This window comes from Antechinus flavipes, chromosome 2, assembly GCF_016432865.1.
Source record: "Antechinus flavipes isolate AdamAnt ecotype Samford, QLD, Australia chromosome 2, AdamAnt_v2, whole genome shotgun sequence".
Classification (NCBI taxonomy): Eukaryota; Metazoa; Chordata; class Mammalia; order Dasyuromorphia; family Dasyuridae; genus Antechinus; species Antechinus flavipes.
The window spans coordinates 451,966,586-451,991,014 of record NC_067399.1 but is presented as its reverse complement, the minus strand read 5'-3'; the positions used below and the strand labels follow the sequence as shown (position 1 = coordinate 451,991,014).

Sequence of the window (24,429 nt, the reverse complement as noted above, 5' to 3'; positions counted from 1 at the left end):
TCTGCTGAGTTCTGATTTATGTTATCAGCTGTTTTTTGGACAGTTTCACCTACTAGGGTGATCCCATAAGTATTTCAAATTTGACATGTTCTAAACACAGTTAATCTTTCCTCCCTAGAGCTCTTTCAGATTGTGCTTCCTATGAAAGCACCATCATTTCTTCAGTCTCCAGATTCACAACTTTAGTGCCATCCTTGACTCATTGATCTCATTGACTGTTTACCTCCACACAGTGTCTGCCTTCTCTCCTATCTATTACACAACTCCCATGCTAGTGTCTGGCTCAAGTCTTTCCTAAGGTTCCCTTCCCCCTGGTCTGTGCCTCTTGGAATCCTTGGTTTTCTTCAGGACTTCGTTCAAGCTTCATCTTCTACATGGGGACTTTTCCTATGTGTTTGTGCTCTTCTCTGCCTCCCTCCAAGCTTACCTTTTATTTGCTTTCTGAATGTCTGAGAGCAGACACTCTTTCATATTTGTGTTTGTATTCCTAGTAAGTAGCACTGTGACTTACACTAGGAGGTACTTAATAAATGTTAGTTTGATTATGCTTTAACTGATTTTATATGTGACTCTGGGAAGACTGAATACATTGTCTGCTTTTGACACTTTCTGACCTCTAGCACTGAGGGCAAAAGTAAGTCCAAAGAAGGTAATGCTTCCAAAAATGATACCCAAAAGAGTGAGTCTTCCGTGGGGCGACCTGCAGGCAGAACAGCTGTGTCTTGCACACCACCCATAAGGTGAGGATCTCCCCTAGCTGGTATTTGAACTATATCAGATTTGTGGATTCTTTTTAAAAGTTTAAGTGGGTGGTGACTTGATAGTTTCCAAGTGAGCCTTGACTTGATCATGTGGACCTTAATGAAAATATATCTGGATTCATGTTTAGGGGCTTTGGAAACAACTCTTTGGGATTATTTGAGTGTTTATATTTTTTTTTCTCATTTCATCTTTATTTCTGACTAATTTGATTTTCTTTTTAGGAAGAAGGTTCTAAAAAGTACAGAGGAACAAGAGTTGGAGAAGAGACTGAAGATGCAACAGGAGGTGGTAGAAATGCGTAAGAAGAACGAGGAGTCCTTGAAAATAGCTCTAGCAGGTATAGGCCAACTCTGCTGAAATCACATTTATGATTGCTTCTGTTCAGCATTTCCTTAGTAGAGGGAGGTTTTTTACAGTAAAGCCTTCCTATGTGATTCATAGTCTGTATAAGTAGGATATGATTATTGAAACACTGAGCAGTCAACACTGCCAATTGTAGCACTACAATTTGCCCTATAAACATTGATCTTCTTGAGAATTGTTAGGAGCTTTGGTCTACAGAGAAGTAGGAGCAAAGCTAGTTCTTGGAACAAATACCAGTAATTTTACCTGGTAATAGGAACCTGATGCTTTTTTTTTTTTTTTTTTTTTTGGGAGGGGGGAGGCAATTAGGGTTACTTGACTTGCCCAGGGTCACACAGCTAGAAAGTGTTAAGTATCCGAGGCTGGATTTGAACTTGGGTCCTTCTGACTCCAGGGCCAGTGCTCTATTCACTATGTTATCTAGTTGCCCCTAACCTGATGCTTTTTCAAGAATAAGGCAGGATTAAGAGGATTAAAGAAAATGACTTGTTTTGTCCTTTGGCAGTATCCACAAAAATACTATCCAGGAGGCTGAATCTAAACTTCAGGTTAACTTGACTCAGGTTTCAAATTAGGCAAATTAGGAAACTGGCAATATTATATTGGTTCTGCAAGTTAAGAATGTTGGTTGTGCAGTATTCTCTGCTCATGGTGGTTATATTTCCAAAGTTTCGGTCTTCTTCTTTTTTTTTCTTTTTGTCTACTGTATCCAGGGCAGCCTCCAAAGAAAATTGTCAGCCAAGTAACCAAGTCAGTTGACTTCCACTTCCATACAGATGATAGGATCAAACAGCACCCAAAAAACCAGGAAGAATACAAAGAAGTGAATTTTACTTCTGAACTTCGGAAGCATGCTCCATCTCCGGTAAGGTAATAGGCAAAATGACCTAGTCCCAGTTACTAATGTATTCAAAAGGATATTGTGCTATTATTCTAAATAGTTATTAATTATCTCAGAGGAGATAAGAGTAAGGGTAGAGAGATACATATTAACTCCATGGCCAACCATTCTGGAAAATAATTTGAAATTGTATCAAGCACCACATACCCTTTGACCCATCAAAACTTTATTACTGGGTGTTTTTTGAGCATTCCAGGTATAAAGTACTGGTCAAGTGAAAAGAGAATAATGATTTGAATGAGAATGGGACAAAGACTCACATGAAGCAAGACTCCAAAGGCCTTTCTTAATTTACTCTTCTTCACTTTCCTTATCTGTAGAATGGAAGCTATACTTTGATCACTTAACTCTTGAATAAGTTTGCTTTGAGAAAAGTGCTTTATAAACTGTGGAATGCCACAGAAATATGAGATGTTAGCAATAATATGATACCTCGAGAACATGTTAAATCCATGTAAACTATCTTGAATAGAATGAAGACGAAGGAGACCCTGAAGTTAGCACATCCAGACTAGATGTGATTAATTAGAAATAAGTTCCACAGAGTAGGAGAATCTCAGTTGAGTGCCTTATATAGTATTTTACATCATTTATCTCATGAGATCTTTTCAATAGTCTTTAAACAAATAGACTTTATACTTATTTTACATGTCAAGAAAATGAGTTCAAGGTCATACATTTAATGAACATTGAGTGAAACCTGAGTCAAGTTAACCTGAAGAATCCATTCCTTTTTTCCCCATAAAACAGTCATGGTGGAATAAGAAAAAGAAAAGCTTATCCAGAGACTATAATGAAGATAGTAATTCTCTTTCTTGGTAGATGCTGATGACTTTGTGTAATCTGGTTAATCTCATTTGCTTTTTTCTGACCTAGAACTTACCCAGAGAACTCCAGAATTGGAGTCAGAATAAATAAGAGTAATCCCCTCACATTAGCCATATGACCTTACGAAAATCATTTAAACTTATTTGGTTTGTTCCTCTAGCATAAAATGGAGGCAATTCTGTTTACTTTGACTATTTCACAGCATAGTTGTGAGGATAAGACTTTACGATTTGTACTAATCTTATTTTTGAGTGTAGGATTTGTACTGCCAGGTTAGAGGTTAAGACTGCAGCAGTCACAGAAAATTGCTTTTAAAAACATGTTTTCTTAACTGAAAGGCCATTGTATTTTGTGTGTGTGTATGTGTATAAAACTTTTCAAAGGATATTTGTCATTTTGCATACATTTTCCTGTCTGCAGGCCCGAGTAGGCAAGGGGCCTACCATCGCCAAGCCTTTCAATTTGTCCCAAGGAAAGAAAAGGCCTTTTGAAGAAACAGCTTCTACTTATGTCCCTCTTGCACAGCAAGTTGAAGCTTTCCATAAACGAACGCCCAGTAGGTACCACCTGAGAAGCAAGAAAGATGATGAGGGTAAGTGTTTCCTATTTGAAACGAGTGTAATTATACATATATATATAAAAGTATGCAATTTTGTACGGGGAACAGACATACAGTATAGTGTCTCTCCAACTTTTTGAGTCTGTGACATACCTGTAAACTTGTGGTTTGGGGAGGAGTAGTGGTGAAGAATGGTTTCCCTCTTGTTTCTCCAGATGTTTGTCTATTTGTTTATAATACTAAGTTAAATTTCTATATTGCTTTAAGGTTTAAAGAACATGGTCATCACAATTATTTTATGAGTGGATAGTACAGGTATTTATTCTCAATTTACAGATTAAGTGGAATGTATTGATCCAGTTTCTCCTACTCTGTGGAACTTATTTCTAATTAATCACATCTAGTCTGGATGTGCTGACTTCAGGGTCTCCTTGGTCTTCATTCTATTCAAGATAGTTTACATGGATTTAACATGTTCTCGAGGTATCATATTATTGCCAATATCTCATATTTCTGTGGCACTCCACAGTTTGTAAAGCACTTTTCTCAAAGCAAACTTATGTTCAGTTACAAGTCTTGTGACTTGTAACTCTCATTCATGTACCAAGATTCTATATGTTTCTCTCATTATCACTTGTTTTTTTTTTTTTTTGTTTTGTTTTTTACTCTGTTCATTCCTCCATCTACACTGAATTATAGCATTGACCAAGGAGAATGAAGAAACACAAGTTAAAATCAATTCAGTTTCTTAATGTGAGACTTAGAGTGCTAACATTTTATTTACATAAGTTAACATGGGATCTTGAAGTCCTAGAATCTCTTTGTAATTTTTAATATACAATACATAGACTTTATAACACTGTTGGGTAACAGACAAGGAGGATCTTGTATTCTTTTATTTTATCTCTGACCTCAGTAATGTTGGTATTCTTTGGAAATGGACTCTTTGCAACCTACCTGCACTTTGTTGTCCTGTGAGCTTCTTGTGTCTTCCCATAATTCCTAAAGGATCATTTAGCATGAGTGTCAGAGGTCTTCACAGTATTCCATGAGCCCCATTGTAACACTTAGTCTATTACTTTTCTTTCATTATTTTAAAAGCTTAACTCCTTTTCTAGTCATATATTTAATAAAAATATCCAACATTCATTTAAGGTTTACAGATACTTTGTATATAACTTATTTATGTGTCACAATAGCCTGATGAGATACATGTTACAGGTTGCAGTATCTCTGTGTTATAGAAACTGAGACTTAGTGAGTTCATCTGTCTGTGGTCATATTGCTATAAAGTATCAGAGATGAGATTTAAGTCCAGCTCATCTGTACTGCACATCTAAAACTTTATTAATCCACTTTCCTCTCTATTTCTTACACTATCTCTTTTATGCTACTTCTCACTTACAAACCATCATTGCTAACAACCCATTGTATGCTTTGCCATTATTGTTCTCTGAATCACTCTTAATTTTAATTCTTCAAAGAATAGTGTTCCAGGGTAGCTGTAGACTATTCTCACTTTATGTATTTTCACATTACACAAATTCAACATTACATAAAAAATTCTGAAATAAATCCACATTCCAGAAAAACACCCATGATGACATAAAAAAAAAATTTATTTTGTAATAAAATTTTTTTAAATGTTATCACAGGTGTGGTTTTAAAAATGTTTTATTTTTCCAAATACATGCACATTCTGTATTCACCTTTGCATAATCCTCAAATTTTTCTCCCTCTCTTCCTCCCTTCTCCAAATTAGCAAACATTCCTATATAAGTTAAACAAGTTAAACATTGCAAGAAAAATCAGATCAAAAGGGAAAAAAACATGAAAGAAAAAAGAACAATTACCACCACCATCACAAAAAAAAAAAAAAGTGAAAATACTATGCTTTATCCATATTCAATGTCCATAATTTTCTTTCTGGATGTGACTGGCACTTTTCATCACAAATCTATTGGAATTGCCCTGAACTATCACATTGTTGAGAAGAGCCAAGTCCATCCATCTGTGATAAACTTGATTGTACAGTACTGTACTCTCATTCTGCCTCTGCCCCTTGGCATAGCACTCTACTGCCTCTCCTCATGTCCCCCTAATCCCCTCGCTGAAATAACCCCTTCAAGTGAAAGTTGAAGAATGGGCTTATGGAGAGACCAAAGCCAGTGCTGGATTGGGAACAGGAAAGATTATTATGTCAGTAAACATTTATTAAAGGTTGAAAATAAAAGCAGGAGCTCACAGTCTAGTGAGGGAGAAAACATGGAAACAGTTATATAAAACAAATAAATACAGGCTAAATTAGAAATACTCAATACAGAGAAGGCCCTAGACTTATAGGGAATTGGGAAAGGCTTCTTGTAAAACATGGAGTTTTATTTGGGACTTGAAGAAGCTGGGAAAGTTGGGAGGAGGAAATGAAGAAGAGCATTCCTGGCATGGAGAACAGTCAATGAGAATGCCCAGGAGTTGGGAATAATAAGTAGACCAGGTAAGTGTGTAGCATTGTAGAGTATGTGTTAGGGGACTGGAAAGCTAATCAGGGAGCTTGGATATAAAGGACTCAAATCTGAAGATCTCATATTTAATCTGGGAAGCAATAGGGAACAACTTTATTAGGTAGTGTGTCTGTAAGACTGAGGGAATCAGACCTATACTTTAGGAAAATTACTTGGCCAACTGAACAAAAGATGTATTGGAATGGAAAAGGTCAGCAACCCAGGTGTGACGTTCTGAGGGCTTGTATCAGCCTGGTGGCAGTGTCAGGAGAAAAGGGGATATATGTTATGAAGGTGAAATTGAGAGGTCTTGACAACAGATTGGTTATAAGAGAAGAAAAACAGTGAGGAGTCAAGGATGACACCTACATGATGTCTAGATAACTCTGTGACTGGAAAGAAAAGATAAAGAAGGGGGAAGATGATTTCAGTTTTGGACACGTGTTTGAATTGTTCTCTGATTTTTATTCTGTGTTGGAAATGCAACATGAAAGGGGTTGAAACTTTTGTTTTTTTTTAACATCCTTGATACTGATAATGGAAAATAATTGTTACATATTTACATATAAAATAACTTATGGAGAAGACTTTTGAGTGCTGCATTTTTCTCTATAGTCAAGTCCTCTTAATAAAACAATGTAGCTTTTGTTCTGTATTGATGCCTTTCAGTCATTTGTGTGACCTGGAACTATACTCTGCCATGGAAAATGACAAATGTAACCTGGGCAAAACCTACTGGAATCAGTGCCTTATTATTCCTTTGTGATATTTTCCTTAAAATACTTTCAATATATACATTGATTATTCTCATAAAGATGTTTAGAAAATAGGTCTGTGACATAGTAGTTCTTGATTATTTGGCCTTTTGGGATAAATTAGGCTGTCCATGATTTCCCCCCTTATTTGTTCTAGATATTTTGAAAATCAGTCCCTCAAAACTGTGTTTATCTTTCAGTATGGATTTTTTTCTGTTTATAAGTGATCTGAATTAGCTTTTCTTTCTGTCTTTATCATCTTTAATTCCATTTTCACTTTCTCTTAGTTTAATGAGAATTGAATTGTTGGAGTCCATGTGATTGTTCTATTAATAGTAATGAAAATAATTTGTTATAGAATATACAATTGGTTTCATTTTCTTTCTGTATTTTTTTTCTACCTAGTTTCATTAATATGTGATCATACAATCATCACTTTAGAACAAGAAGGGTTCTTAAAGATCATCCTGTCTAACCAACCCATATTATTGCAGAGGGGTTAATAACACAATTAGTAAGTTGAAAATAGTTTAGTTGAGTCTCACTTGAAGTAGATGGTTTTCACTATTTATCACTGTTAAGGGGTGGTAATAACAACCCACATTTATTTAGTGCTGTAAAGTTTGCAAAGTCTTTACAAATATTCCCTCATTTGATCCTCAAGATAACATTGGGAGATAGGGTCTATCATCATCATCCCCATTTAAGGAGTGAGTTATATTTATTGATTTATAGACCTTTTGCACAGAGCTGCAGATTGGAAATTAGAAATCTATAACGCTCTACCTCATTGTCAGTCATAAGGTATTTTGTTTGGAAAATGGAAGGGACTTATTTGAAAATCTTTCAGTGGAACTTTTGACAAAAAAAATGAACTTCTTTTAAAAAAATTTTTTAATGAACAAATTGAATTTTCTTTTCCAATCTTGTCCTTCCCCTTTGAATAAAAAGAAAAAAGACCAAATCCTTTGTAACAAATATGCATAGTCAGGCAAAAACAAATTTCCTCATTGGTCATATTCAGGAATAGTTTCAATTTCATCATCTGAAAATTGTCTGTTCATATCCTTTCACCATTTATCAATTGGAGAATTGTTGGAATATTTACAAACTGTTAAGTCATTAGAATTGATAGAGACAATAATTATCTAATTTAGCATGGTTCAGTATCTTTGATCTAATCTTACAAGGAGATGTTTTGGGCCAGAACCTGAAACAAGGTACTAAGTAGAACTAATTGATACAATACTTGTGTTCACACCTTTACTCACTGGAGTTCACACGTTTGAGAGATTTCAGAGTTTAGTATGAAATATGGAAATTCATACCTCTCTTGAAGCTCTTAGGGCCAAAGAGCACTATGGGAGAAAACCCGTAATTCCACTCTTTGATATATAAGAAGAAAGCAGAGGCCCAGTTAGGGGAGTTCAGCTGAATTTAGATTGAGAGGGGAGCCATCAAGTGAGTTCAGCCAGAAGCCCTGTCTCGGAGGCAAGAAAGATTCATTACAACTTCCACCTGGCTGGCTGGAGGCTGAAGGACAAACCTTTGGATTTGGAGACATTCAGAAGGAGCTCTTGGAACTAAGCAGAAAGATAGGCCTCTAAGAAAAAGTAACCGGGCTATTTTGGAAGGAGAAAATAAACATTTGTATTTTATCATCTGGCTGCATTTGGGTGATTATTACTTTTAACTGCAACTAAGGCTGCCTCCAGAAAACCTCCCCAAGAAACCTGCTTTCTCCCAGAGAAAATCATTATAGTATTTTTGAAGAAGAAAAACACCAGCAGAGAATGGCTTGATTTCTTATAAATTAGAGTCAATTCTTTATATATTTTGGAAATGAGGCCTTTATCAGAACCTTTAACTGTAAAAATATTTTCCCAGTTTATTGCTTCCCTTCTAATCTTGTTTCTATTAGTTTTGTTTGTACAAAAGTTTTTTAATTTTTTGTGATCAATAATGATCTCTAGTTCTTCTTTGGTAATAGATTCCTTACCTCACAAGTCTGAGAGGTAAACTATCCTATGTTCCTCTAATTTATTTATAATCTCATTCTTTATGCCTAAATCATGAACCCCTTTTGATCTTATCTTGGTGTATGGTGTTAAGTGTGATGTTGTGCCACAGTTCCCTTTTAATGTCCTGACCCAGTTTCCCAATTTTCCTATTTAGTTACTCTGCCTCAGATTATAACCTTTCTCTCTTAATGTTTGATGAGATAAAGGTTTTATATCTTTAGGCTATAATCTTTTTATTGTTTGACAGGATAAAGGTCTATCCATTTTAGACATCATTAGAATATCAGTAACCTCTCCAATACCTCCCACCATTGTGATTAATGACTTTTGTTTCATATTAAGAAGAACATTAATGTTTTATATAAATCGGAGAAACTTTTCTTTATGAGTGGAAAGAGAATGCTAAGATATACCAACACATCATTTACTCCTGATTGTTATCCATTGTAACCTGGGCAAAACTAATTGGAGTCCCAGGTATGGCAGGGAATCCAATAGCATTTTTATGGTTTCATTTGCAGGTCTCTTACCCTCTAAACCATCAGTGCTCAAGATAACAAACCCACAGACTCCTGTATTTAAAACTAAGCAGCGCGCAAGGCCTGTAACATGTAAGAGCACTGCTGAATTGGAAGCAGAGGAACTTGAGAAAATTCAACAGTAAGTTTCCATAAAACCGTGAAAAATCTAACTTTAGCAATTGGTGTACTTCCTTACTTGGTAATTGATAAATTCCTATCAATGTCTGTGGGACTCATACCACATGTGACTTTTTATCTAGCCACAAGGTAAGGAACCAATTGAGGGAACAACTAGGGAATCAGGTTTGTGTTGGGAGGGATGAGTGAAAAGAAGCAGCAAGATGTTACATAGGAAAAGCCTTACTTGATTTTTACAACTCGTGAAGGCTAAATATTGTTGTTTCCATTTACAGATGAGAAAATTGAGGCTTAATGAGTAAAGTGACTTTTCCACAGTTATTCAGCTATTAGGAGGGAGAACAGGTTTTCTGACTGCTAATTTTTCTCATTAACCTGTGATTCTAATAGCCAATGCCATTATATGACTAATAACATTGTCAACTAAGGTTAAATGTTGAGATGGAATATAGAAAATCTTCTCCTAATGGTATTATTTGTTTTAGTGCTTGTGGAGAAGACAGAAACAAGTTACTATGAGTAAAAAATAAGTCACATTCTGTGGAGTTAATCAAAGATTAAGACATTATGTAATAATTTCTTCTAACAGTATTAGAAGATGATATTACTATATGTCAATGACAATTGATATCTTAATGAAGTTTAAATACACTATGAGGAGAAATCTCCATGATTATTATTTCTGTCTTTGGCACAAATTTTTTTTTTTTTCACGTCCTTGACATTTCATTAATCATTCTACAGATACAAATTCAAAGCACGGGAACTTGACTCTAGAATCCTTGAAGGTGGGCCCATACTACCAAAAAAACCTCCTGTAAAGCCACCCACTCAAGCTATTGGTTTTGACCTAGAAATTGAGAAAAGGATACAGGAACGTGAGGGAAAAAAGAAGCCAGAAGAGGATCACTTTGAGTTTCATTCTAGACCTTGTCCTACAAAGATCTTGGAAGATGTTGTGGTGAGAATTTTTTTAAGTGCAAATAAAAGTGTTTTGAGAACTAGAAATTGATTAAAATAGGTGGGTGCCGGTTTGTTAGGATTTGTATTCATGTTTTGGTCTTTATAGTGTGAGAAAAGGTTGAGGTACTTTTGGGGTATAAAATTAGTTAGATCAAGTTAATACCAATTCCTGGTAAGATTTTTAAAAAAATATAATAAAGACCATTTATTTTCTTCTGATTTCTTATTCTGGCATGGAAGTGAGTAACTATGTTTTCAGACAAGTGTCTTTGAATGTCAGGAATTTATAAATCATGATGAAAAAAATCATGATTATATAACAAACAATGAATAAAAGAATATCTTATAATTATATTAATATATTGTGATTATCATGTTATATATTTATAATTATGTTATGAACACATAAACCATGTTAATATTTTAATAAATTAAGTCATAATTATTATAATCAGCATTTATACTTTTCTTAAGAGTTTCAAAATATTTTACATATATTATCTCATTTGATTGTCACAACATGTCCCACAACATGCGAAGTAGGTGCTCTTATTAACTCTATTCTATAGCTGGGGAAACTGAGGCTGAGTGAGTTTAAATGACTTTTCTCATAGCTTATATATGTCAGAGCTGGGATTCACATTCTTGATTTTCCCAACTAGCAAGTACAATGGTCTACCCAAGGTGCTGCTTTCCTGACCTAAGCCTTAACAGTTCTTGCCAAGCTGGAAAAACAAATACTTTCTGACAAATTCATAATTTTGTTGACTCTACTGGCTTTTAAAACATTTGTTATCTTGAGTTTGTTTTTTAAAATTTGAGTTCTAGATTCTCCATATGAACCCATTGAAAAGGCAAGTAATATTATAACAATAATTTGTGTGAAGTTATACAAAACATTTCCATATCAGCCATATTTTCACTAGAAAAAATATAGGAAATAAAGAAAAAAAAGAAAAAAATAGGAAATAAAGAAATACTTTATTTTGCATCATATCATCAGTTTGCTCTCTAAAAGATAGCATTTTTCATCATTTGGAATTATCCTAGATCATTATATTGATCAGAGTAGTCAAGTGGTTGACAGTTGATCATCATTACAACATTGCTGTTAGTATACACAATGATATCTACTTCTCACTTTGTTTTGCATTAGTTCATGAGTCTTGCCATGTTTTTCTGAAATCACCCCTCTCGTCATTTCTTAAGGCGTAGTAGTATTCCATCATTATCATTTGCTATAACTTGTTCAGCTATTCCTCATTCCCTTGATTTCCAATTCTTTGCCATCATAAAAAAAGCTATTGTAAATTTTTTTGTATATATAGGTCTTTTTCCTTTTTCTTTGATCTTGTTGGGATGTAGACTAAATAGTGGTATTGTTGAGTCAAAGGCAATGCCAGCCTAGTGCCAAATTTTCAGAGTAGTTGAGCTAGTTCATTTCTCTACCAATAATTCATTAGTATATAAATTTTCCCCGTAATCTCCCCCAGTTTTTGTTATTTCTGATCAGTTGAGGTAGTAGCTCAGAGTTTTAATTTGAATATCTCTAATCACTTGTGATTTTGAGCATTTTTTCATATGACTAGAGGTAGCTTGAATTCTTCTGAAAACTGCTTGTTTATTATCATTTGACCATTTATTACTTTGAGAATGGATTATTTTTAATAAATTTTGACTCAAATTCTATACTCCTTATATATTTGAGAAATGAGACTTTTGTCAGAGAAACTTGATTTTAAAATGTTTAATATTACTTAATTATCTATGGTATCTTTTAGAAAAATATAGTTTCCCTGATTATCTTTTTAAATTAGGTCTGGTTTTGTTTTTGCTTACAATTGTCCATATATGGCTATGCAGTGATCTTACTCTGATTCTCTGTACTTGGCCAGGTTTTTGTATATAGAAGATTTTTTTTTAATATATCGAAAATCCTTAAACCCCATATAGTGTCACTTAACTGAATGTGGAGCTCACAAAATTATGATTTATTATTAGTAAATGTTTAATTTGTGTGCCTGTTTTATATGCCTACATACTTGGGCTCACAATAAAATTGCTTGGGTGATCTTTTTTTTTTTTTTAATTTTATTTTATAAGAACTTTTTATTGACAGAATCCATGCCAGGGTAATTTTTTTACAACATTATCCCTTGCACTCGCTTCTGTTCCGATTTTTCCCCTCCCTCCCCTCACCCCCTCCCCTAGATGGCAAGCAGTCCTATATATGTTAAATATGTTGCAGTATATCCTAGATACAATATGTTTGCAGAACCAAACAGTTCTCTTGTTGCACAGGGAGAATTGGATTCAGAAGGTAAAAATAACCTGGGAAGAAAAACAAAAATGCAAATAGTTTTATAGGCCTTTGGGCATGGTTCCAAATTGTCCTCCAGAATGGTTGAATCATTTCACAATTCCATTAATAATGCATCAGTGTCCCAGTTTTCCCATATCCCCTTCAACATTTTTCATTACCTTTTCCTTTCATCTTAGCCAATCTGAGAGATGTGAGATGATCCTCAAAGTTGTTTTAATTTGTATTTCTCTATTAATTTAGAGCATTTTTTCCCATATAACTATCAATGGCTTTAATTTTGTATTATGAAAATTTTCTGTTGCTATCCTTTGACTATCAATTGGAGAATGACTTATAGTCTTATAAATTTGACACAACTTTTAATATATTTTATAAATGAAACCTTTATCAGAAATATGGTTGTAAAGATTTTTTTCCCAACTTTGTACTTCTCTTTTAATCTTGTTTCTGTTGATTTTGTTTGTGCAAAGACTTTTTTATTTAATGTAATCAAAGTTGTCCATTTTGCTTACATAATGTTCTCAAGTTCTTTAGTCATAAATTCTTGTCTTCTCTAAAGATCTGATAGATAAATTATCCCTTGTTCTCCTAATTTGCTTATGGTATCATCTTTTATGACCGAATCATGTATCCATTTTGACCTTATTTTGGTATGGGATATGAGATGTAGGACTATGCAGAGTTTCTGACATTATTTTCCAGTTTTCCCAGCAATTTTGGTCAGATACTAAGTTCTTATTCCAGAAGCTACTTGAGAGTTTATCAAATTCTAGATTGCTATAGGCCTTGATAATTGCATTGTGTGTATCTAATCTATTCCACTGATCCACCATGCTATTTCTTAGCCAGTACCAAATGGTTTTGATGACTGCTACTTTGTGATATAGTTTTAGGTTTGGCATTGTTAAGCCATCTTCCTTTTTTCTTTAATTCTCTTGATATTCTTGACCTTTTGTTCTTCCAGATGAATTTGGTTATTATTTTATCTAATTCTTTAAAATAATTTTTTGGCAGTTTGGTATGATACTGAACAAGTAGATCAACTTAGGCAGAATTGTTATTTTTAATATATTAGCTTGGCCTAGCCATGAACAATTGATGTTTTCCCAATTGTTTAGATCTGACTTCATTTGTGTGAGAAGGATTTTGTAATTGTATTCATATAGTTCTTGGGTTTGCCTTGATAGGGCAACTCCCAAGTAGTTTATTTTGTCTACAGTGATTTTAAATGGAATTTCTCTTTCTGTCTCTTGCTGATGGGCAATGATTTGTGTAGGTTTATTTTATATCCTGCAATCTTGCTAAAGCTGTGAATTGTTTCCAGTAGGTTTTTGAATGATTTTCTAGGATTCTCTAAATATATCATCCTATCATCTGCAAAGAGTGATAGTTTTATTTTCTCATTGCCTGTCTTAAGTTTTTAATTTCCTTTTCTTTTCTTATTGCTAAAACCAACATTTCTAGTACAGTGTTGAATAATAGTGGTGATAATGGGCATCTTTGTTTCATTCCTAATCTTATTGGAAATGTGTCCATTTTCTTTCTATTACAAATAATGCTTGCTGTAGGTTTTAGATAGGTACTGCTTATTAGTTTAAGGAAAACTCCCTTTATCCCAGGGTTTTCTGTATTTTGTCAAAAGCTTTTCCTGCATTTATTGAGATTATCATATGATTTCTGTCATATATTAGTGTGGTCGATTATGGTAATAATTTTCCTGATATTGAACCAGGCCTTCATTCCTGGTATAAATCTTACTTGGTCATAGTGTGTTATCCTTCTGAGAAATTGCTGTAATCTCTTTGCTAATATTTTATTTAAAACTTTTGCAATATTTGTTAAGTACATTGGTCTGTAATTTTCTTTCTGTTTTTGGCTCTTTCTGGTTTAGGTATCCATATTTGTGTCATAGCAGAAATTTGACAGTACTCTTTCTTTACCTATTTTTCCCAGATAGTTTATGTAGTATTGGAATTAATTGTTCTTTAAATGTTTGCTAGAATTCACTTAATTAACTATAGTCTTTTATTGTTAAGGAGTCCCCCGCACTTGACCTTTTGAATTGCCATATATTTCAGAAACATTGGACCCAAGAAACCTTTTCTAATCCAATAGCCACGTAATCATAAGGGATGTTATTTAGATCAGATCTATAGAGGCTGATAGTTTTTAATACTTTATTCAAGTTAAATCTAAATTTTGCAATAAGAAGTCTGTGAAATGAACATCTTATGCCATTTAACAAAATAAGCAAGCACTAAATTGGATGAGCAACCTAAACATAAAGTGTAATAAAAAAATTTTTTTTTTTAGTGGAAAGAGGTGTTTTTCAGGAAAACATGTATGGTATAGAGGATATATTTTATTCATATCTTTATATACTTTTCCAAATAGATTATAAGCGTCTTAAGGGTAGGAAATCTATCTTTACAGCCAATTAGGCTAAGGTTTGAGCACAGAACCTTATACAGAGGGTCTCTATAAACATATCTGTTGATCAAATAACAATTTTATATAACCAGGTACATTCTGGTTAACTGCCAGAATATATGGGATTGAAATTATTTATGGGTGTACAAATGAACAGATGATTAGCATGAAAGGTTAATTTAGAGTGTTCTCACTAGCATGGTCCTGAGTAGCCCTGTATTAAATTAAAGAATGAGCTGTGGACTAAAAAACACCTATGAAAAAAGGGGATGAGAGAGACATGTAACAAGTAATACTTCAGGAAAATAGGCAAGAATGTGTTTGTTAGCCCTGGTCTTCCTACTCCTCAATTTAATTTCAAAATACCTCTGCTAAAATTATCTCCTCTCTTCACTGATAATCAGTCTGATTATATAGTCCCCTAGATGTCTACTAAATTTTCGAATCAGGTTAAAAAAATTTTTAAAGCTTTTTATTTTTAAAATATATGCAAAAATAATTTTCAACATTCACCTTTGCAAAATCTTGTTCCAAATTTTTTTCTCCCTCCTTTCTCCTCATCCCCTCCCCTAGATGTCAAGTAATCCATTGTTTTCATAATTATCATGATGCATAAGAAGAATCAAATCAAAAAGGAAAAAAGTGAGAAAGAAAATAAAAAACAAGCAAGCAACAAAAAGTGAAAATAATATGTTGTTATCCACACTCAGTCCCACAGTACTCTCTGTGGGTGCAGATGGCTCTTTCCACAAGATCAATGGAACTGGCCTGAATCACCCCACTGTGGTGATACAGCTACATCTATCAGAATTGATCATCATATAATCTTGTTGCTGTGTACAATGTTCTCTTGGTTCTACTCACTTCACTTAGCATCAGTTCATGTAAGTCTCTCCAGGACTTTCTGAAATCATCTTGCTGATTGTTTCTACATATATCATAACTTATGTAGCTATTCCCCAATAATGGGTATTCACTCAGTTTTCAGGTCCTTGCCACTACAAAAAGGGCTGCTACAAACATTTTTTCACAAATAGGTCCTTTTCCCCTTTTTGTCATCTCTTTGGGATACAGGCCCAGTAGAGACACTGCTGGATCAAAGGGAATGCATAGTTTGATAACCTTTTGGGTATCAAGTTCAAATTTTATATTCTTACTTTCAGGGCTTTTCAGTATTTTGTGCTCTCACATTCATTTTTAACAGTTTTTTATCTCCAACTCATTCAGTATTTTAGTCCAAATCCAGAAGAAATGAAATTTTAAATAGAAAGAAATAACACTTTGAAGCGATGAAAAAAACCCAACTTATAACTGTAAACACATATTAAATTGAAAGAGCTGGGCCTGGATGAAGGGGTTAAATATGTCTTCCATATCATAATATCTGAATTCTAATGACCAGCTTGCCAGCTTTTCAGCAAGCAAGTCACTTCCTTTTACTGTTTCATCTATAAAATAAGAGAGAATTGGAATAGATTTCGCATTTATGTTTTGGTATTCTTTTAGGAAAAAAGACTAGGAGACTAGCAACCAGGAGCCTAACAAGGATTATCAGCTATGAAATTAGAAGCTGTTACCTTTATTAATGTTACTACAGCTACAATGGTGACAATGATGTACAAAGTACTACTGTTCTAGGTATTGGAAATACAAAGATAAAAATAATAGAGGCTTTTATTTCATTAACAGTACTAGCACTAACAACTTGGAGCCTTTAGAAGCATGGTGGAAGTGACAATTCCAGCTGAACTATTCAGAATACTAAAAGATGATGTTGTTAAAATGTTGCACTCAATATACCAGCAAATTTGGAAGACTTGCCAGTGGTGGTTGTATTGGAAAAACCAGTTTACATCTCAATCTTGAAAAATGGGCATTGATAAAAAATGTTCAAACTACCAGATATTTGTGGTCATTTCACATGTCAGTAAGTTATGTTTAAGATTTCGCAAATTAGGTGTCAGCAGTTTGTGAGCTGATAATTATCAAAAGTACAGACTGATTTTTAAAGAGTAGAGAAACTAGAGACCAAATTGTCAATATTCACTGAATTATGTAGAAAGCAAGGGAGTTCCAGAAAATAGGTCCTTTTGCTTCATTGACTATACTAAAGTATTTGACTGTGGGAGTACCAGATTATTTTATTTGTCTCCTAAGGAACTTGTATGTGGTTCAAGCAGCAAAAATTAGAACCTAATATAGAATAATTGATTGGTTCATGATTGGGTAAGAAGTATGAAAAGGCTATATATTGTCATATATACAATATGTTGTATATTAACTTAATATGCAGAGCATCTCATGTGAAATTACAGACTAGATAAATCCAAGGCTTGAATTTAGGTTTCCAGGAAAATTACAGTGGATCTCAGATACCAGTGACAATACACTCTTGGTAGAAACTGAAGAACAATTAAGAAAACTTGGTGAGGATTAAAGAGGAGTGTGAAAAAGCTGGCTTGCAGTTAAACATTTTTTTTTAGTTTGTTTTTAATACACATTGTTTTATGAATTTATGTTGGGAGAGAAAAATCTGAGCAAATGGGAAAAACCATAGGAGACCCAAAAAAAAAAACAGAAAAAAGAAATGAATATAGCATGTGTTGATTTACTTTCAGTCTCCTTAGTTCTTTCTCTGGTTGCAGATGGCATTTTCTGTCTTAAGTATATTGGGATTCCTTTGAATCATTGAATTATTGACAAGAATCAAACCTTTCATAGTTGATCATCTCACAGTCTTACTGTTACTGTGTACAATGTATTCCTGGTTCTGCTTGTTTTGATCAGCATCAGTTCATGTAAATCTTTCCAGGTCTTTCTATAATCAGCTTGTTCATCATTTTTTATAAAACAATATTTCATTGCCTTTATGTACCGTACCACAGTTTATGCAGCCATTCTGCAACTGATGGGCTTCCACTCCTTTTCCAATTCTTTGCTACCACAAAAAGAGCTGCTACAAACATTTTTGCACATGTGGGTCCTTTTTCGTCCTTTAGATTTCCTTAGGATACAGACCCAGTAATAGCACTGCTAAGTCAAAGGGGATGCACTTTTATAGCTCTTTGGGCACTTGAAGTTGAACATTAAAAAAAAAAAATTGAGGTCATTATCCCATTCTATCACAAGTAGGAGAAGAAATGAAGATTTTATATTATTGGACTTAAAGATCACTGCAGACAGTGACTGCAGCCATGAAATTAAAAGAAGAAAAGCTATGGCAAATGTGGACAACACACTAAAAAGCAGAGATATCATCTTGCCACAAAGGATTGTATACTCAAAATTATGGTTTTTCTGATAGTAATTTATGGTTCTGAGAATTGAGATTATATGGAAAGCTTAGCACCAGAATCGGTGTTTTCCTTGGACAGAAAGGAGATCAAGTAAAAATAAATTGACTTTTTATTGGAAGAACAAGTACTGAAGCTGAAACTGAAGTTTAAATATTTTGACCATGTAATGAAAAGACAGGACTCTTTGTAAAAAACTCTGATGCTAGAAAAGATAAAGGCAAAAGGAGAAGGGGATGGCAGAAAACAAGATGAATAAATAGTGTCATGGAAGCAACAAAGATGAGCTTGGACAGACTTTGGGAAGTAGTGGAGGGCAGTAGGGCCTTGTGTGTTGTGGTCCATGGGATTGTGAAGGGTTAGATATGACTGAATGATTGAACAGTAACAAGTAGCATGTTCATCTAATTCTAATTTCTTTGAAATTGCTTTTCTGTATTCTAAGAAATTCTTGCAAATAGGACCTTCCCCTTGTAATTGTGTTTTTGAGTACAGAACACTGAAGCTACTGTGTTTGCTTGCTTCTCAGGCTTATTGAGCTAGTCTATAACCATCCCAACAGCACAGAGGTCAGGAAGGCATAGGGCATCCAGACCCTATTTCTATCCAGGGTAGGCCTAATGCAGCCACATTGCAGAGACATCATTTTGATGAGGTAAGATGAAATCAAACAGCTCTCACATCAATAAAGGGAGACTCAAGACAACATGAGCATGTGACCACTGATTTGAAATCCAGCGTCAGTTCCCACCAGTATGGATCCGTGATAGTGAATGTCCTTAATCTGCTGACTCTTTCCTTATGGTTGATAAACTTCCACCCTCTTACTCTACTAAGTCCAGTGACCACTGAATGTATAACTGCCCAAGAGTAAACCATGGTCTTCCCATTCTCACATTTCTTATTTTTCTACCCTTGTAATTGTATACTTAAGTATCTCCTGCAACTTCCATTGTGCTCTGTGGAATTCCTGTTCCTAATCTTAAATTTCTTTTCATTTTAGATTTAGAGTCACAGAGACTCTACTTTTATCAAATGATACTGCATCCCTGAACTTAATTTTTAATATTGATTACACTTTTTCTCATATTCTCCAACACACTAATCCCCAGAAGGCAGTGGGAAGGGAGGAATACTCTGATTCACCCAGACTCTTCCTCTTCCATTATCACCTAGTAACTTTTATTTCTTCAAGGTTTACTCTATCCAAAATTAAGACCCAACCCTGATCATCCTGGTAGCCATTATCTTCTGGCCTTCAGCTTCTTTCTTTCTCTGACTCTTCTTTCTATTCTACCTCCTACACTTTTACCTTAGTTCTCAATATATATTTTGATATTTCTGTAAACTACAATCTTTATTCTGTTTAAGCCCCTTAAGTCTGTTTCCGTACAGCAACGATCACCTTTGATCTCACCAATCTCTGTAAATATTCCATGTTCAAGGACTCTGAAAATTTTTTGATTATAGCCTTCTGTGATTTCATCTTTTCTTATGCTTTACTTCTTCTAACCCTTTTCTTTGCCCTTATAGTTATTTCTCATTCTTCTACCTTTTGCACTTTTTCAGATTATTACCTTTTTAATCTGGTTCCTATAATGTTGTCTAGTCTCAAAACTTCTCATTCTAAGTATTATTACTCACATCTTGAGCCTCCTTGGTTCCTGCCACCATGGTCTCTCCCTTCTCCTCTCCCTCCATGACTCTTACTGCAGCGAGGCCATCCTCATGGGCCTACCCAGCTATTTTTCTCTCCTGCTCCCCACCTTTCTCACCTTAATCCTTTCCCTCCCACTTCCACCCATTTCTTTACCTTTCTTGATACTGTGCTGACAAAATAGCCATTTTTCATGAACTTCTTTTCTGTGACTCCTTGACATTACTTCTTACTCTCTTCTCCTTTCCACACCAATCCTTTTTTTTCTCAAAAACATTTTGTTGAACTTTAGTGGGTCCATTGTAGGAGTGTATCCATTTCTCAGGATCTTTGCTGCAGTAATAATTTCAACCTACCAAAGGCAGAGGGGAAAAATGGAAAGCAGAAGATTTCTCCCAGGAGCCATAATTCATCCATTCACTTTTGTGGACGTCAGTCTTTCTACATTTAGCCTTACCCCATCCCCCTCTTCTTCCTTCATCAGCGTGCTGACCACCCCATCCTCCATCCCCCTTCTGTATTACCTTTTCCTGTTGTCTGCAAACACTGCCAAATCTCATCCAACCTTAAAGTCTGCTGGACTGCCATTTCCTCCAAAACTTCTAGAAAAAGCCATGTATGCATGTTGCTCTACTTCTTTTCCTCTTTTCTGTCCTTTGCATCTCTCAAGTGAAACAGCTCTCTACAGAGTTATGAATGATCTTTCAGTTGTTGAGTTTGATGGCCTTTTCTCTGTCTTCATCCTACTTCTGCAGTATTTGAAACTTCACAACCTTCTTTTTTAGCAGGAAGTACCTGCCTTATGCTCCCTCATAGTTTCTGTGTGTTTTCTCTCTGGATAAGCTTATTAATTCCCATGTCTTTGCAGTGACTTCCAGATCGGTATTTACAATTCTAGTCTTCTTTTGAGCTCTAGTTACCAACTCCCTACTATTTACTGATTGTCCTATTGAAATTTCAAATTAAATGTCCTAAAGCAGAACCATAGGAATCTAAAAAGATTCCAGAGCTCACTCCTCTTCCTAGTTCTTTAGAAGTTACTCCTACTACTCAGGTTGCAATGATACCCTTGTTAACTCCTTATTCTCCCTTGCCTCCCATAATCTCTCTGTGGCCAAGTCTTGTCATTTCTTTTTTTTTTTTTTTTTTTTTTTGCTGAGGCAGTTGAGGTTAAGTAACTTGCCCAGGATCACACAGATAGGAAGTGTTAAGTGTCTGAGACTGGATTTGAACTTAGGTCCTCCTGACTTGAGGGCTGGTGCTCTATCCACTGAATCACCTAGTCTTGTCATTTCTGCTACCACAACACTTGTCAGAACCATCTCTTCTCTACTCACACACCCATTAGCTTGGTTATGGTTCTACTTCCTCTTCCCTGGACTACTAATTGGCCAACCTGCCTCTTGTGTGTCTCCATATTTCATTCAACTGCCAAAGTGATTTTACTACAGCACAAAACTGATTGTATCACTTCCCTATTCAGTAGATTTTAGTGGGTCTTTCTTCCTTCTAGGTTCAAATTCAAACTCCTCTGTGACATTTAAAGCCTTTTACAATCTGACTCCAGCCTACCTTTCGAGGCACATTATACATTATGTCACATTCCATCTAGACTGCTCTTAATTTTCCTTACAGATGACATTCCATTTCCTTGCCCACTATCTTATTTTCCTATGCCTGAAATGCACTCCCTTTCACCTGTCTCTTAGAATCCCTGATTTCCTTCAAGTCTCTTCTCAAGCTTCATCTCCATATAGAGTCTTTTCTAATCTTTCTAACTGCGAGTGCCTTCTGCCTTTCCTCATCATCTTTTAGTTGTTTTTATATATTTATATATACATATGTCCTCTGGATAGGCTGTATGGTTCTAGAAACTGTTTCACTTTATCACTATAGTTCCTTTGGCTAGCACATACTTTGCTTGTCAGGTGATTGCTAGTCTTTTTAAGCAATACCAAATGACTTATTTCCCAGGTAGTTCTATCCCTTTCTCATCCAGAGAGCCATCCCTTATAATTAAAACTAAAAAAAGAGGAAAAAAAAAAACAGCTGAGCAACCAAGATATTGAGTCCAACTGCATATTTAGTGTTTCATACTAATAGGCTCTCACCACAGAAAAGGCATGGTGTCTTCTCATAACTCTTCTTTGGACTCAACCTTAGTCATTATAATCACAGTATTCAGATTATTTTTGTTCTTTTCATTTCTTTTTTTTTACAGTTAATATGTAATTTTTTTCTGGGTTCTTTTAACTTCAGTCTGTGTGAGTTCATTTAGTACCGTTTAGTTTTGTTTACTCTTTTCTGAATTTTGTTTGAGATCCAGTAATACTACTTTCCACCTTTTTTGTTGCTTTCTCCCCTTTTATTTCCCTTGATATTATTATTGTTGTTATTATTGACATTGTATTTTAAATCAAGGATAATTGTGATAAAAATTTTTAAAAAATAGTGCTTGCACACATTAAATGAATAATTAAATACTATTACATAAATTAATTTAGTAAAAATCTATTTTAATATAATTGATTTCTTTTGTAATTTTGCATATTTTGTTTTATGCCTTTAAAGACATTCCAAAAGGAAAATTTATGACAAAAATGATTAAGAACCTCTGTGCTAAAAAACTATTTTTTAAATTTTTATTTAATTCCATAAATATTTCCTTGCTAAACCTCTAGGTGTAGTATTTTTCAATATTGTCTATCTAGTATTTGTAGGATTTCTCTAGGAAGAGTAGTAAACTGTTTTCCAAAACAGTTTCTTCCTCAAAGTTATTTTATATACTTTTTATTGGTCTTGATGAGAGGTACCATTTTAGGAGAGGGAAAGGCATCTTTTTTTTTTTTTTTTTTAAAAGGCCAGTATTAAATGACTTGGCCAGGGTCACTAATTAGTTGTGTCTTAAGTTTAGGTTTGAACTCGGGTCTTTCTGATTCCTGTACTCTGTCCACTGTACCTCCCAGCTGCCCCAGGGAGAATGGTACCTTAACTATCAGGACCTTTTAAGCATAAAAATGTTTTGCTATTCAGAGTTATCATCTCCCTCTCTGCCTAAATTTGACCCTCAATTTCCCGCTGTAACTTCCAAGTGCCTATCTTCTGTATCTTTTATTTTATTAACGTTGCTTTTGCTCAAAATTATTTTAGGAATTCTTCTTGAAGTTATCTTCAGACCCAATGAAACTATTTATAAAGAATTTTTTAAAGTTTTGCTTATGCCTTTTGTTTTTAGATTAGTTCTCTTTATTTCCCAAGAACCTTCTCTTGTACCAAAGAAAAAAGTCTATGACGCATTAAAAAAATTTTTTTTGAAATTCCAAATGGTAACTTTTTTGTTTTCTTTTGTTTGTTTTTTTGGTTATGATCCCAAGTACTTAGAAAAGAAAACAAGGAACTTATGAACTGGTAAATACAGTGAATGAATGAACTAAGTATATCAGTAAAAGAATGAGATTATTTTGTGTGTATTAAAAATTGAGGGAGTCCTTTAACTCTGTAAAGTCTGAATGTAGGTTCTTTGAATAGGTACTTGGGGAAGAAGATTAGCTGGTATATAAGCTTCAGGACAATGTTTTTGTTTTTCTGGAGCACCTTGTGGTACACTCAGCTGCTTAATTAATACATTCTTTTCTCCTTCTTCCCAGGGTATTCCAGAGAAGAAACAACTCCCTACTACAATTCCAAAATCTCCTGCCTTTGCCCTGAAGAACAGAGTCCGTGTGTTCACCAGAGAAGATGAGGTGATTTGGGAAGGGTTTGGGTAGGGATTCAATTCACTCACTTTTTCTCCCTAAATATGTTCTCTTCCCACAGTTCAGAGTTTACCATTATCTAGAGTTGACAACTTTTCAGAAGTAAATTTCTAACACATGGTTTGCTATGCAGAAAGATGTTGTTATGAGTATACACATGTGCTCGGCTCTGTACGTACATGGCCTCATGAGATCTTGAGAGTAGAGTTGAGGGAGCTGAACATAATGGATCAATTTACAACTCAAGAAGGTACTTAGAGAGATGAGGTAGATTAACCCCTGAAATTGACCATTATGCTATATTTGGTACATGGTGTCCTAGGTCTCTAAACCCTGTTCTGAAGTATACATAGACTGTTACCAAGCAGCAGTGGACTCTTAAAAGCCCTTAAAGGGCTGTCATCTGACTGATCTCTTTTTGCCCCAACGGTTTGAGTTCCAACAGATGCACTACATGGCAAAGTTTCATGAAATCAGTATGCGTAAACTGTCATTGATCAGCCTAGTTTCTTATTTCCTCTCCTGATTTGTCTATAAATATCTTTGGATAGGGTAATTTTATAGCAAGTATCAAACAGGTGCTTTTTTTTAAGGCACATTTGTAACTAAAATACTTGTTAACTCTGAACCAAAGCCATTTATATGGTTTCAGTCTTGTT

At 34.6% G+C, this 24,429-nt stretch overlaps 1 protein-coding gene across 6 annotated transcripts in view; it reads left to right on the top strand.

Moving 5' to 3' along the window:
* Positions 1–24,429, top strand: part of TPX2 (TPX2 microtubule nucleation factor) — a 63,110-nt gene that overhangs the window by 27,473 nt on the left and 11,208 nt on the right. For 5 of the 6 annotated variants that reach the window (XM_051979379.1, XM_051979382.1, XM_051979378.1 and 2 more), the window contains 7 exons: positions 621–740; positions 984–1,099; positions 1,839–1,990; positions 3,275–3,446; positions 9,212–9,350; positions 10,094–10,310; positions 23,663–23,758. In XM_051979379.1, the coding sequence (XP_051835339.1) occupies positions 621–740; positions 984–1,099; positions 1,839–1,990; positions 3,275–3,446; positions 9,212–9,350; positions 10,094–10,310; positions 23,663–23,758 (1,012 nt within the window). The remainder of the gene's footprint in view (positions 1–620; positions 741–983; positions 1,100–1,838; positions 1,991–3,274; positions 3,447–9,211; positions 9,351–10,093; positions 10,311–23,662; positions 23,759–24,429) is intronic. The other variant, XM_051979383.1, reaches the window with a different exon arrangement.